General features: G+C 37.7%; 1 protein-coding gene across 1 annotated transcript; it reads left to right on the forward strand.

The window, feature by feature from the left end:
* The first annotated feature begins 18,167 nt into the window (after positions 1–18,167).
* Positions 18,168–22,455, forward strand: SOSTDC1 (sclerostin domain containing 1). Its single transcript, XM_061197722.1, has 2 exons — positions 18,168–18,486; positions 20,985–22,455. The coding sequence occupies exons 1-2, from the start codon at positions 18,282–18,284 to the stop codon at positions 21,398–21,400; spliced, it is 621 nt and encodes a 206-aa protein (XP_061053705.1). The 5' UTR covers positions 18,168–18,281; the 3' UTR covers positions 21,401–22,455.
* Positions 22,456–23,794: the final 1,339 nt, after the last annotated feature.

Below are 23,794 nucleotides of genomic sequence, written 5' to 3' on the forward strand. Positions count from 1 at the left end.
TTTATTCAATAGAGAAATCAATAATAGCCACAAATATAAGACAAACATGGAAAACCTTAAAAAGAAATCTGTAAACTCTATACGAAGAGAGGTTTGCTAAGAAATATATAAGAACACTTGAATAAATTTAGAGACATCTCCTACTCCTAAATGAGAAAACTGAGTTTAAAAAAGTCAGTTTTTCACAATTAATTGATAAGTTTGACACTATTTCAATTAAATTTGCTGCAGGTTGAGTTCTCCAGAGAAAGAGATTGAGATGGAATTTAGGAATTTAGAGTATAAGACATTTATTAGGAATTGACATGTGGGAAAAGGAGGGGGAAAGTAGCAGAATTGCTCAGCAAGTATTGTTAGGATGAATCACTCTATGAGTAAGTTATTATGGCCATCCTCATAAAGATGTTGGCCCATCTCATAATAGCTAATAGAATTATTAATAGAAGGAGAAGTAGACTAAGATGTAGATGCAAAAAGCCTCAGCTAACCAACTGGGGGCTGGTTGCCCCATGGAGTCATCCCAAGCCAGCTGAAATGACTGATTTTATTACCACTTCTCCCAGGTACCTGATGGAAGTGGCCTCTGGAAGGGCAAGACCTTGAAGGAGCTGACAGCTGGAAGGTATCTATGTAGTCCTCACAGCTGGGCAACAAGCCCTTCCTCGAAGGGGTTCTGGGCTGTGCATCTTGGTGTCTGCCACATTTTGGGAAGAACGTGACAAAGTGATTTTAAAGGTCAACTGGGAATTGCCTGGTGGTCCAGTGGTTAGGACTCCGAGCTTTCACTGCTGAGGGCGTGGGTTCAGTCCCTGGTCAGGGAACTAACATCCCTCATGCCCTGTGGCATGGCCAAAAACAAAAAAAAAGTTCAACTGGAAGAATAAGCACACAAGAAGAGCCAAAAAATTTTTGAAAAAGGAAAATAAGAGAAAGGATTTGCTCTGTCAGGCATTAAAACATATTTGAAAAGCCTCAGTACTCCCTGGTAGTCCTGTCATAAGAGGAGACTGAAAGTTCAATGACAAGGATCTGAAGGCCAGAAACAGTCTCCTGTACACATAAATATTTAGTGCATGATTGTGGGGGCACAGTTTGCTTTTTGTTTTGTTTTGTTTTGTTTTTGAGATACTCAGAAGATTAAGGCAATGATATCATTCATGAATACTAGAGCACTGTTTCATACAGCCCACCCTCATGTGGCTGTGGCCTTGTGGATAATTAGGTTTGTTTAAAAAAAATCTGGATAATTTCATGTTCATAAAAGTGTACATAAATGGAAGCAATTAGGTTGTTGATGTAAGTTCTCCTGGAATGAGGATATAAGCCCTAAATATTTAAGACTTAGGGCACAGTTAGTGTTCGGCTGTTTACTCTGCTGTGACAAGCCTCTATGCGGAGTGTCACCAGCGGCTGTGAGTCCAGCTAGGAAGTGGAGAAAAAGCATCTTGATATAATGCATCTGCTCCTCCTCTGTGGATATTTATATGTATCTATCTTTGGCTAATTAAATCATAATTATGTGTGAAGAAGAGTAGGAATATGAGGATTAGTCTATTCTTGTTAATCTGTAATTCCCCTGAAACCCCGAAAAGTTAAGCGTCAAAATCAGTGAGAAAAAGCTAGACGTTCAGTCAAGTTTATTTAAAAATTAATTTTGTAAAAAATTATTTGGGACAAAAAAAATCACTACTTTGCACAAATAAACTTTTTTTTTGCCTTTGAATAATTTAATAGCTATGTTTAAAAAAAAAGATCTCTTAACCCAAGATGTACTGTGGTACTCTAATATGCAGGCAACATTAGCCAAGCATCACTAAACATACAGGAAAATAAATTTAGAAAGAAGAACACACTTTGAAATATTAAGCACTTTATATTTGAAAAACGTGGCCGATAATGTATGTTATAAAAGATAGAAGTAAATGATGTGTTTTTTACTTAGCAAATAGACTTTATGTAATAAAGAAAAATGAGAAAATGAATCATAAAGAACTAAAATGTACACAAATACCTTTATCTGACCTTGGTGATAGAGAAAGCCTTTATAAGCATGAAGAAATAGAAACAATAAAATACATGAAGTATATATGTGGTCATACATACCCATACCAACACACAGACATAGACAAAGCTTATATGTAAAAGCACATATGACCTGGCCTCAAAGCAGAGTCTAAGACAAAGATCCATGTGTGGGCAGTTTATTTGGGAACGTGATGCCAGAGAGCAGGAATGAGTGACAGAAGGAGGGGGACAGGTTAGCAGAAAGAGTCAATACAAAGATACATGATCCTGTTGGCCACCCTCTGTGTGCCAGTTTACCCTATCCCTAGGGATGTTCTGAGATAACTCAGAAGGTCCACTTGAAGGGTTAAAGAAGATCCATTTCCCCCAGACCTCATTAGTCAGAGGTAGCAGGAACCAGAGATTGTTGATTCCTCTATATTTTTAGGATGCAAAAATGGGTACAAGTGAGTTCCTGGGTGTATGCTACTGAGAGGTCAGGAAGCAAGAGGATTGGAACAAAGGCTTCAGGTAAATGCTCTCAGGCTGCACCCAGGAGAAGTTAGGTGAAGCCAGCAGGGAAATGAACTCTGCAACAGTGGCTGGAATAAGAGGTGAGGCTAGAGGACTTAAGATAGGGCACAAGAGACACTCAGTACAGCAAATAAATAAGAACCATCAGCACAATTAAATGGCAAATCAAATTGAAAAATACTTCCTATTTATAGAAATAACTTCATAGGTAAAGACCTCTCACAAATACGTAGAAAGAATAAAGTAAATACAATTTAAAGACAAGAACAAATAATGCAAGAAGAAAAAAATCTGATGATAAACATGAAAAATGGTCCTATTTATTAACAGTCTTAGATATGAAAGTGAAATGTTTAAAATATGCAATTTTCACCTATTGAATTGGCAATTCAGTTTAAAAAGTTATTCTTCTCAGGTTTGGGGTGGGTAGAAAGAAATGGGCACTTTCACATATGGCTGAAGATTATCCAAGAGAATATTTTTGAAAAGCAACTTGGCATTATTCACAAATGTGCTAAAATGAGCAATACAAAAATCAAGGAATCATTCTCTTTATTATATTTTCAGAACTCACAACTAAATAAAACTATGGAATAAATAATTTGCAGAATAAATACAAATGGCCAATTAAGAAATGAAAAAAGAACCAAATGCAATAATGAGCAAAGAAATTAAGACATATAGTATTTCTTACTTATTAGATTAAAAATATTCTTTATCAGGCTTCCCTGGTGGCGCAGTGGTTGAGAATCTGCCTGCCAATGCAGGGGACACGGGTTCGAGCCCTGGTCTGGGAAGATCCCACATGCCGCGGAGCAACTAGGCCCGTGAGCCACAACTACTGAGCCTGCGCGTCTGGAGCCTGTGCCCCGCAACAAGAGAGGCCGCGATAGTGAGAGGCCCGCGCACTGCGATGAGGAGTGGCCCCCACTTGCCGCAACTAGAGAAAGCCCTCGCACAGAAACGAAGACCCAGCACAGCCACAAATAAATAATAATTAAAAACAAAAAAAGGTGTTTAAAAAAAATATTCTTTATCAATTAAATTGCTGGGATTTTTAAATTGGCAATACTAAATGCTGATAAGAGTGGGACTTATACACTGCAGATAAGTTTGTACATGAAGCTCTGGAAACAATTTGGCATCTTGGGATCCATTTTAGGAAATAATAAAAAAATACAAATATTTATGTACAAAGATATTTGCTTCAGTGTGTTTAAATTATCAAGGAATTAGAGACACCTAAAAAGTTTCTATTCAAAACACAACTACCAATACCCAAAGTTAAAGATGAAATATTAAATTCATTCCTAGTTAAGTCAGGAACAATACAAGATTGCCCATCATCGCTGACAGAAATTAAGATTGGTGGAAAGTTTTAACCAGAAGAATAAATAGCAATATATGACGGAAACAAAAATATAAAACACTGAAAAGGGAAGAATAAAGTTATCATTATTGATAGATGGTGTGATTACCAGGAAATACTGAGATCAACTAAAAAAGTATTAAACAGTATTAGTACTGAAGTCAGATATAAGATCAATTATCAAATTCTGTAGTTTTTCAATATATATTTAGAAAATATACATTCCAAAAATCCCATTCCAAAAGCAGTCGAAAATATAAAATACCTATGATTAAATTTAAGAAATGTATGGACAGATATAAATAAACTACAAAACTTGACTAAGGACAAAAATAAATGGAATACATAAACAAAAATATTGCATAGAGAGTAAATATTGTAAAGATTTCAGTTAAACACTCTTCCTAATTAATCCATCAATTCAATACCATATCAATCAAATTATCAACGATGCACCTATGTGATAACTCTGGTTATCTCTCAGTGTGTAAGGATGATTTTTTTAAGTTTTCTTTTTCCTTAAATACTTCTGAGTTGCCCCATCACAAGATGTTATTTCCTTTGAAAAATTGCCATTTTGAGTGGAACAGAACTTTGGCCCATTCTCAGATTACTTGGAAATCCTGAAAAGATGTTAAATTCTGAGTAACCACTGCTGAGTAACTGGCATTTTCATTTCCATGCTGAAGTTGTTTACCCTCCAGGATTCTGGCAATGTTGTAATATCTATCTGTAGAGAAGGGACTGAGTTTTCTACCACAACTCTCTTATAAATAATAATGCTTACTGTGTGTCACATAAAGCAAAAAAAGTACTATTAAGGGGACAATTTTATACTGATTGGTTTATCAATTTAGTCAAGAAATACTGAGCACCAACTTTGTTCCAGATATAGGCAAATGGGACCCAACAGTGAACAAAATAAAGTCCTTCCTCTCCAGGAGTTTACATTCTGCTGGTGGCAGTGGGGAGAGAAAAACAAAGTAAACAACATAAAATGTGAATGGTGATGAGTGCTATTTTAACTTAAGGTGATGGTGAAAACCTTTCAATTACAGAGACACGTGAACAAAAGATATCTGGGGGAGAAATGTCCCAGGCAGAGGGGTACCACTAATGCAAATGCCCTGGGACAAATAGTGCATTTGAGACAAAAAGTCTCAGTGTAGCTGGATCAGAGACAGAAGACGGGAAAGCAGGAGGAGATGGGGACAAACAGGTAACAAGGAACCAGATCATTCACAGTCTCTGGATCATTATAAGGTGATGGAAAACCACTGGAGAGTTAGCAGCTTCTAGGATGTCAGTAGGTAGAGGAGGCTTAGTAATTGTCCAGGATAGAGGTTGGGTCAAGGTTGTCGTAGTTGAGAGGGTGAGAAGTGGTTAGACTCTGGATATAATTTAAGGAAAGAGCGGGTATTATTTGTTGGTAGATTTTAAATACATGGGATAGAAAGAGAGCCATTAAAGAGTTTTTGACCAAATCAATTGGATATGATATTCAATTTATAATCATGAAAGGTTTATAGAAATTTCATGAATTTTTTTGTATTATTTTCAGAACAGGCCAGATTACCATGAATTACTGATGTTAGTTGCTCCGACATCAAGGTGAAAAAGAAAATAATTTGTTAAAACCTTTAAACAAAAAGAGGCAGGAGGAAACATTTGGAGGTGATGGATAAGTTTATGGCCCTGATTGTGCTAATGGTTTCATGGGTATATAGTTATCCTCAAACTTATCAAGTTGTATATATTACGTATGTACAGCTTTTTGTATGTGAATCACACCTCAATAAAGTGGTTTCTTTTAAAGAAGGAAAATAATTTGTGTCTTTTTTAAAGAAATAGAATGCTATTGACACATATTTTGACTCTCTCCTCCCTGCTCTTTTTCAACCCTGACTGGAGAGCTAGGCTTTAAGCAGCAAGTGTTGCTTCCAAATCACCTCCACTCCTTTCCCCTCTCTCCCCTCCAGCTTTCATTTCCCCTTTTTTTTTTTCCCTTTCCTTTTTAGTTTTTTCCTCTTTAGTTGTTCTTTCTTTATGATAGTCCTGACCCACATCAGTGATGGTTCAGTCTTTTTTTGTCCAGCACTGTCCTCACGACCAGATCCTCTCCTCAGTCCTCCAACAATTTGATTTGAGATATGCTCACTATATGCTAAATATTTCTGAATTGAACTTTCTTCTACAATCCCTCAGAGTCATCTATCCAAAACTCCAAACTGGTCAAGTCACCTTCTTGCTCACAATTCTTCTAAAAGTCCACACTGACTTTAGAATAAAATTCAAACTCCTCAGGAGGGCAAAAAAATGGTTATTCAATTTCCTGGCATGCTTTTCTCCCACCTCTTTTCTAGCTACTCCATGGGAGGCATTTCAAGGCAAGCAAAACATTTTTAGCTTCTAAACTTGGCCATTTCTCTTGCTGCCAGACCTTAGTGCACACACCATCTCTTCTCTCTAGAATCCTCCCACCCACTTGCTTTTATCATCTGCCTACTTTTAATTTTTCTTCAATGCTCCACTCAGAATTACCTCCACTGGGACTCTTTTTGACCTCCACCAGTGGCTTTGAGCCCGAAGTCTGTCCTCCTACTCTACCCTGCCCTGACTTATAGCGCTTTTTGGTAATTATCTGTTTAACTGATTGCCGCTACCTTATGCAGTGAATTTAGGGGAGGTAGCTTAGTTCTAAACTACAGGATAAACCACAATCTCTGGTACATAAGCACTCAATAAATGTTAGCTAAAACGGTGACTAAATGAATGGGGACCAAGAAAGCATATTATAAATCCCACAGAGAAAAAACGTACTCCTTTGGCATTGATAAGGAAAAAATCAGTTTTTAGGTTGAACCTGGGGAGGTTGGCCGATGAAGGTGAGGACTTGAGATGTGACTTCTTGAAAGGCTCTAGGCCTTGTTTTGAATCATGTGATGATTTCACTGGATCAAAGAGTGGTTTGGCAAGCAGTTGTTAAGGAACCCTGAAACTGTGCCAACATTTCTGAGCTGATCTGCTTGAGAGTGCATAAATTTTAAGGAACTGTAATTATCATGTGCATTAGCCACCTTTATAATTGGAAAGGTAAAATAGTGCTGAAACAGTGCCGTAAATGACAACATTTATGTGCTTAAGGGTTGTCTTTAAAGGCTCAATCTGATGAAGATTTGATCTGCAGAGATACAAGCCTTTCAAGTGCTTCAGCCTTGGACTTGTATGGTATTTGGAGACAGTCACCCTAGGGCGTGGCTGTGCACAGTTGTATTTTGTTTTGCTCAACTTCTGAGACTAGCCAGATTCCCAGGACTACCAAGTATGGCAACAAAACTAGCAGAACATCTAGACGGTCACTAAACAGCTTGCAGTGTCCTGGCAGGAGTGGGCCTTCCCCCGTCTGTTTCAAGTTCTTCTTTGGCTGTTTTTCAGAGGAGCCTTGCCTCCCCAGGCACTGTCAGGTCAACAGCCCCCAACTGCTATATAAACACGCTAGAGAATTAGGCCTGAAGACAATATAAACTGTTAGTTGACATAATAAAATTCTAAGCCATAAGGCATTTTCAGGATTTTTTTCCGTCTTTCCTTCTAAAAGCAATTTTAATCAGTGCTTCTTAATCAGAGAATAATCATTAAATTGTTTCCATGAGATTTTTAATTGACTTAATCTTTGGCCAACCTTAAACCAGGCTAAAGCCTTCAATAAAGACTGCAAAAGTACCAATTAAAGGTAAAAGCAATGGCAAACAAAAATGCAATGGTCATAGTAAAAGCATGACTTTTCCATAAATAAATTTTTTTTTTGCTCTTCAAAATAGACTATTAAGTTTTATCATTTCATATTATGTGTTCTAAACTATGCTTGATGTAAGTATGACATCCAAATGATATAATAAATCCTTAACAACTTGAGACTATAATAAAGGCATGGTTTATTCTTGTTGGAATTACATTTTGAAAGAACAAATGGATATCACAAAATTCCACATGTAATGATGTCAAGATTAAAAAAACATTATTTCAAATGAGAATTTTTTCTGTAATCAATGAAGAAGAATTGTTCTCTATGGATAAAAAGCCTCCAAAATTAAAGTGCAACTTTAAATATATCAAGGTATATCTAAGTGTTTTCAAAGATGGTATGAATTCTGGTCTAGAAGCTTAGATGTGCAAAAAATATATATTGTATTTCTTTATATTTTAAAATCAATTTAATTTAGAACTCTGACCCTCATTTTCCTTTCATCCCTGCCCCTCGCCCACCAGCCCCCTAACAAGAACTTTGCAAAGTTTCCTCCATATGGCCAAGGCACTGGTGAGGTTCCTCTAGGCTCTATTCATTAGCAATCATTTCCTGTTGGTCACTACTGGGCTCTTCATGTCCAGTCTACATGCTTCCTTCAGGTCCAGAGGCTCTGAAATTACATTTCCTGCTGGAATCTTTAACGAATGTGGTTACCCTGCCTTTCTGTAGGCTAGCCACCTGTCTGGCATGCTGTCAAGGAGTAAGGCTTGGCTTCTGGTCTTTCATGGAGTACACATAACCAACCTTACTCTTCCATTCCCAATTCTACCCCCTCCTCAACTACCTGAATGAAGGAAAAGGGGAAAACTTGGGGCTAAAAACAATAATTGTACACAACAAATATCCCGCCACAATTATAAAGGAGGTAATCTAAACATAATCTAAATAGCCATCAATAGAGAACTGGATGAATAGTTTGTGTCACATCCATACAATTCATTCAATGCAAGGCTTAAAAAGAATGAGGTAAATCTGTACATTCTGATATAAAAAATGTACAAGATAGGTCATTAAGTACAAAATGTAATTTGAGAAATCATATGAATATCATGATCCAGTCTATGTAAAAAAATTTAAAACATACTTGTATGAACACACATATACATGTATAACTAAATGTTCTTGTAAGTGCAGAAAATGTTGGAAGACATCACAAGAAACTCTTAACTGTGATTATCTCTGGAGAACAGCATTGGAGGAGGGATGGGAAGAGGTGAATTTTATCCTATTTAATGAACTGTTGACATTTTTTACAACATGCATATGTTATATTCACTGTTTCATAACCCCAGTTTTTAAAAGAGTAGAAATCTGATGATGTGAATATTTTCCATAATACAATACTTTTTGTATTTGTTCAATACATTTTTTCTTTTTTTTAATACATTTTAAAATGAGTTTAAGTATTATTAAGTAATCATGTTAATTTTCTTGTTAACGGCATGAGAGCATTAAAAAGGATATGCATTCAGAAAATTTGAAAATTTAAAGCAGTATTCTTTCAAACTTCATGAATTAAGTAAATATTGCATGCTGAAAATCTACATGTACTCTTTTTTCTAATATTTTAATACTTCATACTATTATATTTTAAATTATTTTACTGATCTTAAATGTGTTTTGCAGTATTTTAGGGCTGGAAATGTAAAACACACAATTTTACTGAAATTAAAATAAATGTCTTTATATTATTTTAAACTGTAGTATATAATTCTCAGAGATCCATCTACCGAATGTTCAGAAAAGCTTCCTTTGCCTCAGTTGTCCTTTTCCTTGTTTCTCATTGTTTGATTAAATTATATATTCAAGGAAGACGGTAAAGAGCAGAGTTTTGAATTATGAAAGTAACACTTACAGGAATGAAAGGCCTGAAAGCGTTAAATTGAATGATGAGCATGAGAAACTACTACCAAAGCATAAAACACAAGTAAGAGGGTGGCATGAAATGAGGGTAGCTGGTTTATGAAGGTGTTTGTTCTGCAAGTAAAAGGAGCAAATGACACTTTTACATGAGATGTTTCGACTCCCCTTTTTTAAAGGTAATTCTGGATCTCACTGTGGAGCGTGCATTTTAGGGTGATGAGAACAGAAGACAAGAGATCTGTTAAAAAGTTATGGAAAGAGTAGTTCAGGAAAATAACGATGGAAACTTGAACTAAGCCAGTGGTTTTGCGGGGGAAATAAACGAAGAAGAAATCTTGAAAAATGTTTATGGTTTCACATAAAACACAGGGCATTCATCTGATAAGCCTATACAAACGTCACTGGCAAAGGCCCTTAACGATTCTCAGGAAATAAAAATAAAAATAGAATCTAGGTAATAAAATAAAGTCTAACCTTTTTTCTTTTCCTTTGTGCTCAGTCTAGTTTCACTCGCTTACAGGGTACTGCGGGCAGAGGACTGTCACCCAGCACTTCAGGCCAGAACTCGGAGCGTGAAACGCTGCAGCCAACACCTCAGTGAGAGACCCCGGTGTAGAAGCGCGGGGCACGACCCCGCAATTCAAGATGGCGGCCGCGGGCCGTGCGCAGAGACGCTGCACCCGACACTGTGATCTGGAGCGAGCAGCACAGCTGCGCCGGCCAAGCGGGAACTCCGCCCCCTGCCCCTGCCGAGACCCTATAAAGCAGCTCCGTCCAGGACCTATTGGGAGAGTGTGTGCTCTCGAGCGGGAGCTTGAACGTCTCCATTCTCTGACCAAAGAATAAAACTTTCCTTTGCTTCTGAATTGAACTCAGTCTCATTCTGTTGGCTCAAAGGACACTGGCCAGGAGAACACCTGTTGGGGACCGACTTGGGAGGGGTGGTAACACGAATATATCTATACAATATTTCATCCTCCTTGGGAATTACAGAAAGTAGGGAGTTAGATTTTAAAAGCCTAGGGGCATGATTAGATGGCAGTAGATATATAAATGAAAGTCTTAGTGTTATTTGACAAAGTGTTTCTAAACCAAGTTCCATTGTGCTAATGTTACAGGAAAGCATCCTAGTGAAACTGATGTCAGCCGCTAGACAGATTTCTTGAGCTCTGATTCCAGTTGTCTCTTAAGACACTTTCTTCTGGATTCCTATCAGCACCCTAACCTCATTCTAACTCAGCCCAAACTCATTATTAAACTCTAAACTCTGCCAACCCTGGTTCTCCTGACACCTCAGTCTCTCCATGACCCAGCTTTAAAACTTTATTTTCACCTTTGCCTTCATTTCCAATCACCTACCAACCTACCTCCCTAGCATCTCTAATCTCTGTCCTAGCCTTTCCTCTCTCCTTCAAGTTCAGTATCTTTTTTTCACCTGAGCTCTTGCAACACTGTTTCCCCCTTCTTGTGTTGCAATAAAACCACACCTAAACCATCCCAGAGGTTGCAGCTAGATTCAGTCTCCTGAAACATCGTGTTGATCTTGTCCTTTCCCTGTCAGGGGAAATCCGTCAGGGCTGGTAGAAATTTTATTTAATAAAATCACATGGGAGGGAATTTCCTGGTGGTCCAATGGTTAGGACTCCGCACTTTCACTGCCAAGGGAGCGGGTTCAATCCCTGGTCAGGCAACTAAGATCCTGTAAGCCGCGCGGTACGGCCAAATAAATTAAAAAATAAAATTTTAAAAATCACATGGGAAAACTCTTCAGTATTATCTACTAAAGTTGAGCATACACACATCCTGTATCTCATCTATTTCACAACTAGGTATATATCCAACAAAAATGTATGCCTATATGCATCAAAAGACAGGTACTAGAATGTTTAGAGAGGTGTTATTCATAATAGCCAAAAGCTGGAATCAATCCAGTCTAGAATGGATAAATACATTGTGGATGTCCATGCAATGTAGTAGTACACAACAGTGTAAAAAGTCATTTCTAAATCAAATTCTAAAACAGGCAAAACTAATAACTGGTGTCAGAAATCAGAATAGTGGTTTATTTTTAGAGAGGAGGAAGGAAGTGGTTACAAGGAAAGGACAGGAAGGGAACTTCTGGGTACCGGAAACGTTCTATCACTTTACCTCGGTATATGTTACACAGCATTTTCACTTTGTGAAAATAAAAATAAACCACCCACACAAACACACCACACATCCTTCAATGGCTCTCCATTGTCCACCAAATAATGTCGAGACTTCTAAACCTACAAAACAGGCCTGTAGTCCATGATCTGCTCCAATCTACCTTTCCAATCAATGTAGTCAAACTTTTTTCCCATATTCCCTATCACGTTCCCTTCACTCCAGCTACATTGTTGCTGTGGAATCCTCTACACCACAGCTTCCATCTGTACATAACTAAGAGGCAAATTACTTCATTAAAAATATCAGAGGGACTTCCTGGCGGTCCAGTGGTTAAGACTGCGCGCTTCCAATGCAGGGGGCGTGGGTTCGATCGCTGGTCGTGGAACTAAGATCCCACATACCACGCAGCATGGCCAAAAAGAAAAAAAAAATCAGAATTGAAATTAGAAATGTCTATAACAACTTTATTTCCCAGAAAAGACGGTGGCATTGTTGGGCCAAATGCTCTGTTGAATTCCTTTTGTTCCCCAATTTTCTGACATACCAAGGAACTACCAACTGTTAAGTCTCTATTGGTGATGTAAGTTATTACCATCTTTGGCTTGGCCATGACACCCGCTGGTACTTGAGTAAGAGATTCCTCAGGAAAGAGTGAAGCCAGACTGCATGTTGACCAGTCTAGGAGCCTGACGTGGCTATGGTATGTTCCAGGGGCTGGTGGAAAACAATCAAAATCACAGTGGTCGAAGTATTTTGCCTAAATCTGAGTTCACACCGATATCTGAGAGAATCAGATATGACTGCCAAAATTTCTAGTGAGCAATGACATCACTGTAGGTAGTAATTGTTGTGACCATCTCTGTGGAACAAAGCATTGATCAGTCACTGGGGGACACTGAGAGCATCCAGTCTGTGGGGAGAAATAAATGCAGGAAGAGGAAAAGGGGTCGGGTTTTGGTCAGCTGGGCTGAGCTTTAGGGCAGGACTTCCATCTGACTGTGCAAACTGGAAGACTCTGAGGTGGAGGCCCAGTTAAAATAGATGAGGTGACTGTAATGGAGACTATGGGGACAGGCCACAGTTAGGAGGGCACATGTGATTTGAGAACAGTATGTCTCAAATTTTAGCACGCATAAGAATGACTTGGAGAGCTTGTTAAAACACAGGTTCCTGGGTTCCACCCCAGGGGATTCTGATTCTGGCCTGAGATCAGGCCTAGAAGTTGCATATCTAGCAAACTCCCAGGTGAAACGTGGTTTTAGAACAACTATTAGGCTTGTCGAACAAAACTAGTTCTAGCCCCCAGGCACCGCTGGGGGCAGGATATTTAATATGAGAAAGACAAATATCGTATGATATTGCTTATATGCAGAATCTTTTTAAAAATCATACAAATGAACTTATTTACAAAACAGAAACATACTCACAGAGAACGAACGTATGGTTACGGCGGGGAGGGATACATTGGGAGTGTGGGATTGACATGTACACACTGCTATATTTAAAATAAAATGCCTTTCCAAGAAAAAAAAAAAGGATATTTAATATGCTGCCAGCCTTGGTCAAACTGAGTTTAGGTACTTGTGTGGTGAGCCAAAGGTACAGAATGAGGACATCAATTCCTACGGAGCAAGGTAGCAAATGCCAATAAAAAGGACAACTTACTACTTGCCCTAGTTTGTACAATCAGATGGAAACCCTATCTCTACTGTCCTAACTTGCTCCCTAGAGCTTGCATGTGAGGTTTTCCTTAAGAGCAGCGTGCTGCCATTTTTAGGAAATTTACTGGAGAATTTGCCTAGACCAGTAGTTTATAACCTGGGACGATTTTGCACACCAGAGGACTGTTTTTGATTGTCACAACTGGGTGAGGGAGGTGCTATTAACATCTAGTGGGTAGAGCCCAAGGATGCTGCTAAACATCCTAGAACATAGGGGATAGCTCCAACAACAATTATCCAGCCGAAAATATCAGTAGTGCCAAGACTGAGAAGTTCTACCTAGAGATATATCCACCAGATTTGGAATTTCCACTTGGGTTTTACATCAGGTTACACTGGATTATAAGCAGTATTATCTAAATTAATATTATCTCTGTTGAGGAAGCTTATAGGAAAAGGAATATTTACATATTAAACCGAAAGCATTTAAACAAAATAAAAATAAAGAGACAACTGAGAAAGGTGGTGAAGAAGGAAGAAAGTGATACAGGAAGATCAGGTCAAGGGAGCTCCTTTAGTGGAATTCTAAAGAGGAACGTTTGGGAAAGGGAAGAGGGCAGGCTCCACGCCTCATTCAGCTCTGCAGTCCCTGAACTACAGCACCTATGATAAACACTGGTTTCAACACATGTTGATATGAAATAAATGCAAGATGTTAGCCCATCCTCTTTTTAAGGATTTTTATGAATGAAGAGTCTTTACGTGGTTTTTATTTTCTTCTAAACTAATGATGGTTACTTTTCCAGTTTACAAGTTCTATCTTATTAGCTGGAGCTCTCTGAAAATAGTTTAAATCCATAGAGGACCAGATATAGCTCACCAGATATCGCATTCGATAAATATGTTTTGTGTATATTTATTCTGATTCTTCTCTTGTCAAAGAGAAAAAGTCAGGCTAATTATTTTCTTAATCAAATAATATTTACTCATTATTTCATATTTAATCCTTTCTCATGACTTTTTGTTCCCCACCTTAAACAGGATAATTGCATTTATTTGAGACTTTTCTATTTTTTCCAAGGTCATTTTTAAGTTCAAAGACTCTAATGAGAAACAGTAGGCTTCGACTCATATTCAGTGAATATTTTTTCCACATTTCTTCCAGGCCAGGTTTTGTTCTAGACATGTTCACATTTTCTTATCCCTCTGTGAGGTAGGTAAGCTTGGTCATGTTTTACAGTTGAAGGAACTGACTTAGAGAGTTTCAGGAAATACATCCAAGTTCATACAGATTATAAATGGCAGAAATAAGATTCAAATTCAGATTTTCTGATTCCAGTGCCAAGAGTCACATAATAAACAATACTATTTTAGAGTACTAAAATTACTCTCAAGCTTTTGCATATCAGACCAATAGTAGTAATTCTGATATCATTATTTGATTATTAATAATGACATCACATTGATGACTGAGCTGAGACCTGGAAAATAAGTTTCAAAGCTTGCCCAAAGAATGAAAGTTACTCAGTCACCATATTAAATGATTCCATGCTTTTGAGGTCCTAGCATTCTTCACAAAATGAATGGCTTAATTACTATTTCTTCATTTTTAAGCAGATAATATTGTGTTAATTATTTATGACTATGTAACAAGCTACCCCAACTTAGTTAAAACTTCTATTATTTCATAGTTCCTGTGGGTGCTTCTGACTGAAAGTCTCTTATAAGATTGCAATTAGGGTGTAGGCCAGGGCTACAGCCTCATGTGAAGGACTGGCTGTGGAGAGATTTGCTTTCAAACTCACTCATGTGGTTGTTGATAGAATTCAGGTCCTCACGGGTTGTTTGGCTGAGGGCCTCTGCTCCATGTTGGTGAGAGACATCAGTCCCGTGCCCCTTAGGCTTCTCCATATGAAAGCTTACATTATGGGAGCTGACTTCCATAGAAGCAAGTGAGATGGCTAGAGCAGGCAAGCAAGACTGAAAGTCACAGTATTTTGTTAACCTAATCATAGAAGTGACGTCTGAATGCTGAATTTTTCCTGTCCACGTATATCAACCACATTGCCTTCATTCCTAATTTTGCTCCTGCCCGAGGGGATATCCTAAGGCTGCGCCTACAGAATACTAGGTACAGAGCAGATTTAACAATTATGAGCTAATTTGGTCAATTTGATTAGCCCAACCTAATAATTAAAGTGCAGATTAAACTATCTTCTCCTCCTCCAGTGGTTAAGACTCCACACCCAGCCTGGGTTCAATCCCTGGTTGGGGAACTAAGATCCTGCAAGCTGTGCAGTGCAGCCAAACAAACAAACAAACAAACAAACAAATCTCCTCCTCCTGACACAAAAAATAGTAAGGGGGAAGAGATTAGATATTTTGATGCTCCTACTTCCTTGTGGCATTGGGTCTACCAGTCAATGGTTAATATTAACATACTTCATGTATTTAATATGAAGTCCCCTGATAAGCAGGATAAGAAATCCTTCATAGTTACTATTTTAGAAGGATGTCTGATCTATAATCTCTATGTGCACAGAATAAACTGATATATTATTTTCCAGGAAGGATGTTAGAATAAATGACTACATACAATCCTAAGATAGAGATCAGATTGGCAGTACAGTAAGTCCCCTACATACGAACCTTCAAGTTGTGAACTTTCAACGATTCGAACATGCGTTCCATCAACGTCAGGCGTGAGTGAAACTGCAGCTTGCCCTCCGTCTCCTATTGCTGACGATCCTTCAGCTCTGCCATCTCCCACCTCCTCTCCCTCCTCCAGTGGGTAACTCTTCTTGCCTGTTCACTCGATGGCAGCCCCTGTATGCCAGCTGTTGTACTGTACTACTATACTCTTCAAGGTACTGTACAGTAAGATTAAAAATGTTTTCTTTATTTTGTGTTTGTTTTTTATGTATTATTTGTGTGAAAACGATTATAAACCTACTACAGTACAGTACTATATAGCCGATTGTGTTAGTTGGGTCCCTAGGCTAACTTTGTTGGACTTATGAACATGCTCTGGGAACGAACTCGTTCGTATGTAGGGGACTTACTTGTATGTATATATTGATTTTTTTGAATTTAGTTTTTTAAAACTTTTTGATCATGTAGAATTTTGAACATATACAAGAGTAAACAGAATAGAATATCCAGAATCCTGCCACAACAGCCATCAAATCATGCCCCATCCACACACCTAACTACCCCCCTCCCATGTTGTTTTGGAAGTTTATTCCGGGCATCATATTATTTCATCTAGGAATATTTCAGTATATACCTCTAAAAGAGAAGCTGTTGTTGTTTTTAAGTAAAACCACAGTACCATTTTTCTCCTAATTATTCCTTAGTATTATTAAATAATTAGTCTTTTGTTCTTAATTGTACTTTCTTTTATAGTGAGATAGAGATAGATAGATAACAAGTAGTTTTCAAGTGGAGTCATTTTAGCTCACAGGGGACGTTTGGCAATGTCTGGAGACATTTTTGGTTATAACTGGGGGTGCTACTGGCATCTAGTGGGTAGAAGCCAGGTATGCTACTAAACTCACAGAATGCCACCCCACCATAACAAAGAAGTATCTATTCCAAAATGCCGATAGTACCACTGTGGAAAAACCCAGATGACTGATGATAGATAGATAGATAGATAGATAGATAGATAGATAGATAGGTAGACAGATAGGTATGAATATCAGTTACAATAGGAAAAAGTTTATAAAGAGATGTATCCATGCCATAAGGTCAGTTTAATAGCCACACAAAGTGCAAAAGAATGGATTTAAAATTGAAAAGAGATTCAGAATTTTGATTCCAATCAAAATGTCCCACCAATCAGTTGGAATTTCATAATTGTTTTAAGGATAGAGATTAGTGGCCTTCTAGTAATTAATGGAACATCTGTGCCTTGTGTGGATAAACAGAAAACTACCATGTTTCTTATCTGAGCAGCAGAGCCAAAGGAAGTAATGAACAAAATGTTCAGTAAATGCAGGTAGAACACGTGTTCTGCAGCAAATGAAAAACCTTGTAAAAATTACCTTGAATTTGCTAAACAATAATCTGCCAGAAATGGCTTTCTTTCATGTAAAATGAGGCAATGAATGTTAATGCTTGTGTCACATTTTTAAGATGAAAATTGATATTAGTTACTTTAATGCAGACAGAGCTATGCTCATTATTCTCCACACAGAACCCCTGGCAATAATTTACCTAGGAGCGCAGCAGTTCATGCAGATCAAAGCTGCATTATTTAAGTGTGTCCAGGGGGGAGATTTTAGCTCTGTGCCTATACATTTAAGAAAAAAAATGGTGGTTTGCGTCTTGAGAAACAAGATATGTTTAACTAATTAGGTGCTTCATGCAAGCCCTACAATATTTAAACTCCTGAATTCCTCCTATTATCTGGGATGAACCCTCTCCCTATCGCAAATACAGAACAACTGTGGGAATGTAAATCTCTTCAAATGAACAGCAGCATATTTTCATTTAAATTAAACCCGAATGTGAACTAGATTTAGGAAAGGAAATGGCAGAGAGATAGAGAGAGAGAGGGGCTGTAGTTGCTATAGAGTGTGTCTGGCTGCTTCAGCTCACAGACAACTGATGAAGTCCAACTCTGAAATTTCAGGCAATTTGTATACCAAGCTCCTCCTTTTCTGTAGTCTTCTCTTCCATTGGTAAAATTCTTTTGCAGGGTCATGTAGGGATCCCACCCCTTCTCTGTGTTTTCACTCTGAAGCTTTACACAACTTTACACCTGAATGAACGCCAAACCTCAGTGGATATATAAAGGGAACCTTGAGGAGGAATTTCACTGTTACAGTGCAGAAGCAGAGGGAAAGGAATTAACCAGCTCTCCAGCCAAGCAAATCCTCTACTCACCATGCTTCCTCCTGCCATTCATTTCTATCTCATTCCCCTTGCATGCGTCCTCATGAAAAGCTGTTTGGCTTTTAAAAATGATGCCACAGAAATCCTTTATTCACATGTGGTTAAACCTGTTCCAGCACAGCCCAGCAACAACAGCACGATGAATCAAGCCAGAAATGGAGGCAGGCATTTCAGTGACACTGGACTGGATCGGAACAGTAAGTGTGTTTTACTTCCATGGATTTGGTTTTTTCTTATTTGGTAGCATTAGCTCGCATTCCTGTAGAACTGTTTCATTGCTAACTAACCTGAACCATATATGTTTTGCTAAACAATCTGGGAAAATCTGCTGCACGTGTATATTGGCATTCTTCCCTACAAAGTTAACATTACTAAAACAGTGATTTGATAATGTAGGCGCAGACTTAAGTTTCTAAACATTCCAAAAGAAAATGTTTCCAGGAATTAGACTGTTGCTTCTTTAAAATCATGCAAAATGAGAATTTTTGCAAAGTGTTGTTCTAGTTTAAATTCAGGTTGTTTTCTGTTTATTTCAGGACATGCAATTCTGGTAAAGTGTATAAAGGTAATTAACCAAAGCATGTATGGGAAAGCACAAGGGAAAAAACGAAGCTTTTTGGGGGAAAAAAAATGGCTCACACCGATTTCTAAAACATGTCTAGTGAAAAAGTTGAAGTTTGGATGATGATCTTTGAGAAAGAGGGATAAAACTGAAAACATTGGAGAATCATATTCTCCAAAATAATTCCTCATTAATCAGATCAAAATTTAGGTAACTATATTTCTGTGAGAGACTGGGGAAACTTTCATGACTTTAGAGAGATAAAATAATGACAGTACAATAATACTTCGTATAGAAAATATTTTTCTTCTTTTCTGTTTGCTTAATTGACACACTCATTGACCATTAGTTAGAGGGATTCAAATTTCTTCTAACTTTTACTTCACTCCTTTCCTTTAGAAGAGTTCACATGCTAGTAATAGGGTTTTAAGAGAGACACAGAGAAACGGTACACAAGAAATCTTACACAAATCTTTAGCTCGTCCTCAAGCACTCGTCATTCAAGTGCTAAAAGGAGTTTCGACCTTTGAAAAGTCAAAGCAAATGTGACTGTTAGTGTCTTTCTAAGAAAACCAAGGTGTTTTAATTTTCATGAGGATGGTTGCTTTTAGGTACACAGGAACTACTTTATTATTATTAGATTACCGAGCAATGTGGTGGGTATTCATTGTCAATGAACTGTCACTGCAAAAATGCCAAATCTCTATATGAACAGGAACAAAAAGCTAGACAGGTCAAAATCATCTCCAGCTGTTTCCAGGTGCATTCCTAAGGCAGCTGCAGGAAGGTGAAATGGAATCAGAATCAGACAGGCAGAGTACCCTGACCAGCCAGCTAGTTTACACTCTAATTTCAGTCTCACACTCTGTACCTGCACGGATGTATGTGCATATACCTTAAATTTTTTCACAACTATCACATCCCTTTAGCCTATATCTCTCACCTTACTAGTACTGGGGTACAGAACTGAAGTAAAACTCCTAATTTAGTATCTACTTCATACTAGCTTTCGATATTCTATGCAAGACCACTTCAATGTCCCTTATAATTTTTATTTTTTTAAATTTCAGCAGTCTGTACTTTGAAATATATATATTTTTCTGGTTAACAAGGCTCGATTTTTTTCCCCCAAGCTTGTTTCAGGCATTTCTTCTCAAGTTTAGATAACAAAGCAATGGAAAGGAAAACTCAAATATTTCAAGATTAATTTTTGCTTTAATTATGTAAGGCATGTAACGAGAAACAGTCAATTAGAGAACATGCTTATCAAATTCAAATGACTAAACAAAAAGTTTGCCATAACCAGTATTCAGGAAACGAACACCGTAGTTCCTTTTGCAGTTGTAAATCAGACATGTTAGGCATTTTTCTGCCATAAAATTCATGGAAATGTAGCCAAGTTGTTATGGCAACCATACGTTCCTGATTTAGGGGGTATTATATTCTTTAAATATTGAGGTGTAGTGACATTTTGCATTTAAACATTTTAATATTTGTGTTTTTAAAAGACAGCTTGGGAATTTATGCTTAAAATGCAGTTATTAAGTTTGATATGCAAAATGTCAAACGTACACATATGTATATATGATTCTCTGCAGCTGAATTTTATAATTGAAACAAAATATTATGGATTGCATTGTACACAATATTTAAATATTTTCCACATATTCTCAATAGATTTTTTTAAAAAACCTGATTAAAAGCACTTGCAGACATTAACTAATATGACCCGTGAGTAAAAGAACATTAATGTATACTCCTTCTTAGCTCATTAAAGAATATTTACACATAAATGTAAGACCTGCTTAATACTTATTGGGGAGTAAGCCTAAGAAAATGGGATTTTCATATACTCCAGTAAGCTATTAGCTAATGTTATACATGAAAAAAAAAATCAGGCCTAGTTTATTTTATTCCATAAATTGTAGCCATATAAGCTGATAATTTTCATGAACGCTTTCTCTACAACCATCCAGGCAGTGTTTTGCATTGTGAAAATAAAATAGGTGTTCACTTCCTATTTGGCCATTTGCTATCATTTGGACATTATTTTTGTCATTGCAGATTACTTTTTAAAAAAACTGTCCGTTTGCTTTTTGCCTCTGATGCACATTTTTTTCCTGTTTCCTGCAGCTCGAGTTCAAGTAGGTTGCCGGGAACTGCGTTCCACCAAATACATCTCTGACGGCCAGTGCACTAGCATCAGCCCCCTGAAGGAGCTGGTGTGCGCTGGCGAATGCTTGCCCCTGCCTGTGCTCCCCAATTGGATCGGAGGAGGCTATGGAACAAAGTACTGGAGCAGGAGGAGCTCCCAGGAGTGGAGGTGTGTCAATGACAAAACGCGTACCCAGAGAATCCAGCTGCAGTGCCAAGATGGCAGCACGCGCACCTACAAAATCACGGTGGTCACCGCCTGCAAGTGCAAGAGGTACACGCGGCAGCACAATGAGTCCAGTCATAACTTCGAGAGCATGTCGCCTGCCAAGCCAGCCCAGCATCACAGAGAGCGGAAAAGAGCCAGCAAATCCAGCAAGCACAGCATGAGTTAGAATTCAGACTCTCCAAACTGGACTGACTGGTAACCATCTGCTTTACAGATTTGATTGCTCGGAAGACTCAAGCCTGCCACTGCTATTTTCTTACTTGAAAATATATGCTTTCTGCTTTGATCAAACCCAGCAAGCTGTCCTAAGTATCAGGAGCTTCTTTGGAAATAGCTTTTTCTTTTCACGTTTTTCAAGATGTACGCACATCCATGAGTGGGATTTGCATTTAAATTCCACACATCCTGTAGTATTAATTCCACACATCCTGTAGTATTAGTTCTTGAAAGACTGGTGATACTATACACATCACTGAATCATTACTTTTAAAAAGGAAAAGAGCTTCTCAGTTACCCTTCATTTCCCAAACCATCTCCCCCACCCCCCAACAAAACCTCTTCAGAATTGAAAAGTTTTTTTTAAAAATTGTTGCCATGAATCTTCAAGTTAACACTTCAGGAAGGTGCTTTTTTGGTAATCTTCATGGGAACAGTTTAGCAGCCAGGAGTGATCGCCCTTTGAAAGAGTGAAAGACTTTGTGACATTTCACTTCAAAAATAAGCCCTGTAGCTTTTTACAGTCTCATAGTATGAAATTATACCCTGCATGCTGACCCTCGCTTGGAATGGAATGCCAGAAATGCATGGCAGCAGCTAATAAGTAAAGCTGATTAACTATTTATTTGTCAATGTTATTATTTAATGAGCTTTCACAAGTGATTTTTTTCAAAATGTTAATTTTTTATGTTCTGAAGCTTTTTCATGTATCTAAATATTTTCCTGTGTAATTTGTGGTTGATCTAGAAATAGGACAATACATACTGTAGATATGTAAGATAAATATTTTAGTCTCCTTATTACATATATGTTTCATCATGAACTTTATCAATAGTATGGATCTTTTTAAATCAATAAGATGCTTTGTAAAGATGAAATATGTAATACTTTCTTGTTTAATCTGTGCAATCGGAAGGTGACTTGACCTTCAATTCCATCAGTTTCTTTTAACAAAAATAAACACTGCTAAAAGTTATTGTCCTTGTCTCTAACATGTATTAAAAAGTACGTGTTTACAAAAACTACAGAATAAAGTATCAGAGTAATTGCTTTTTTTTTTTAATTTATTTTATTTATTTATTTTTGCTGCGTTGGGTCTTCGTTGCTGTGCGCGGACCTTCTCTAATTGCGATAAGCGGGGGCTATTCTTCATTGCCTTGCGCGGGCTTCTCATTGCGGTGGCTTCTCTTGTTGCAGAGCACGGGAATCTAGGTGCCCGGGCTTCAGGAGTTGTGGCTCGAGGGCTCTAGAGCACAGGCTCAGTAGTTGTAGCGCACGGGCTTAGGTGCTCCGCAGCATGTGGGATCTTCCTGGACCAGGGCTCGAACCCGTGTCCCTTGCATGGACAGGCAGATTCTTAACCACTGTGCCACCAGGGAAGCTCCTGCTTTTTTTAATATAAGGCATATTCAAGTTTTGATAGAAAATTCTATATTAAGAAAAAAGAGAGGGATAGGGAGACCATCTATTCAGTAAATAAGACGTTTGAAAAAGTTGGGTGGCACTCCAGCAGTGAGTTGTGATAAGAATATCATGTTTAAATATACCAGGTCTGCTGCTCATTATAATCACCTGGGGGAGATACAAGACCCAATGCCCAGGCTGCCATCCAAATTACATCATAGTTTCTGAAGGTGGAACTCAGATATCAGCAGTTTTTAAAGTTTTCCAGGTGATTCTAATATGCAGTTAAGTTTGAGAAAGGAATTGTGGAAAAATCACTACCATATGTTGGGAAACTTTTGAATATTTGAATAATATTGCATGGTCCCAAAACCAAAAACTAAAAAAAAGAAAACAAAAACTAGTTTTTCACTGTTTTCAAGTTTGACATGTCATTTATTAACCAACGTAATGAGTCTTGAACAAGATTATACAGTTAAATAACTGTTTTGTCAGTTCAATCAATGATTGATCCCATCACTTCAAGTGAAGAAAACCAAAGAGGCTTGATTATGTATTGATAAGATCTTGGTTTTCATTTTTTGGATCCTGAGCATGAAGGAGTCCTTAGTGCTTTTTTGTGGTAGATTGTTCTTTTTGTAATTACAAGTCTAAAAGTCACATGTATATGACATAAATCATAGTAAGCTAAATAAGGACATTAATGTTGTCCCTTCCCTATGAGAGGTAGGAGAGTCTCAACATACATAAAGACAAGAAAACGTCTCTCCATTTTGTAATAATGCCAACTATTGTATCATTAAATAAAATAATGATTCATAGTCCACTATTGACTTATTTTCTAGTCTTACTGACTAGATCTTAAACTACTTCATATCGTTATATCAATGCATGGAACATTCATAATAATTATATCATAGGTTGAATATACCAAGAATGT

Source organism: Eubalaena glacialis, chromosome 8 (genome assembly GCF_028564815.1).
Source record: "Eubalaena glacialis isolate mEubGla1 chromosome 8, mEubGla1.1.hap2.+ XY, whole genome shotgun sequence".
Classification (NCBI taxonomy): domain Eukaryota; kingdom Metazoa; phylum Chordata; class Mammalia; order Artiodactyla; family Balaenidae; genus Eubalaena; species Eubalaena glacialis.

Excerpts from the sequence above, each read along its gene's own strand:
- SOSTDC1 (XM_061197722.1), top strand. The coding sequence starts at position 18,282 with ATGCTTCCTCCTGCCATTCATTTCTATCTCATTCCCCTTGCATGCGTC. Across the intron at positions 18,487-20,984 it reads CACTGGACTGGATCGGAACA|CTCGAGTTCAAGTAGGTTGC; the intron begins GTAAGTGTGTTT and ends TGTTTCCTGCAG.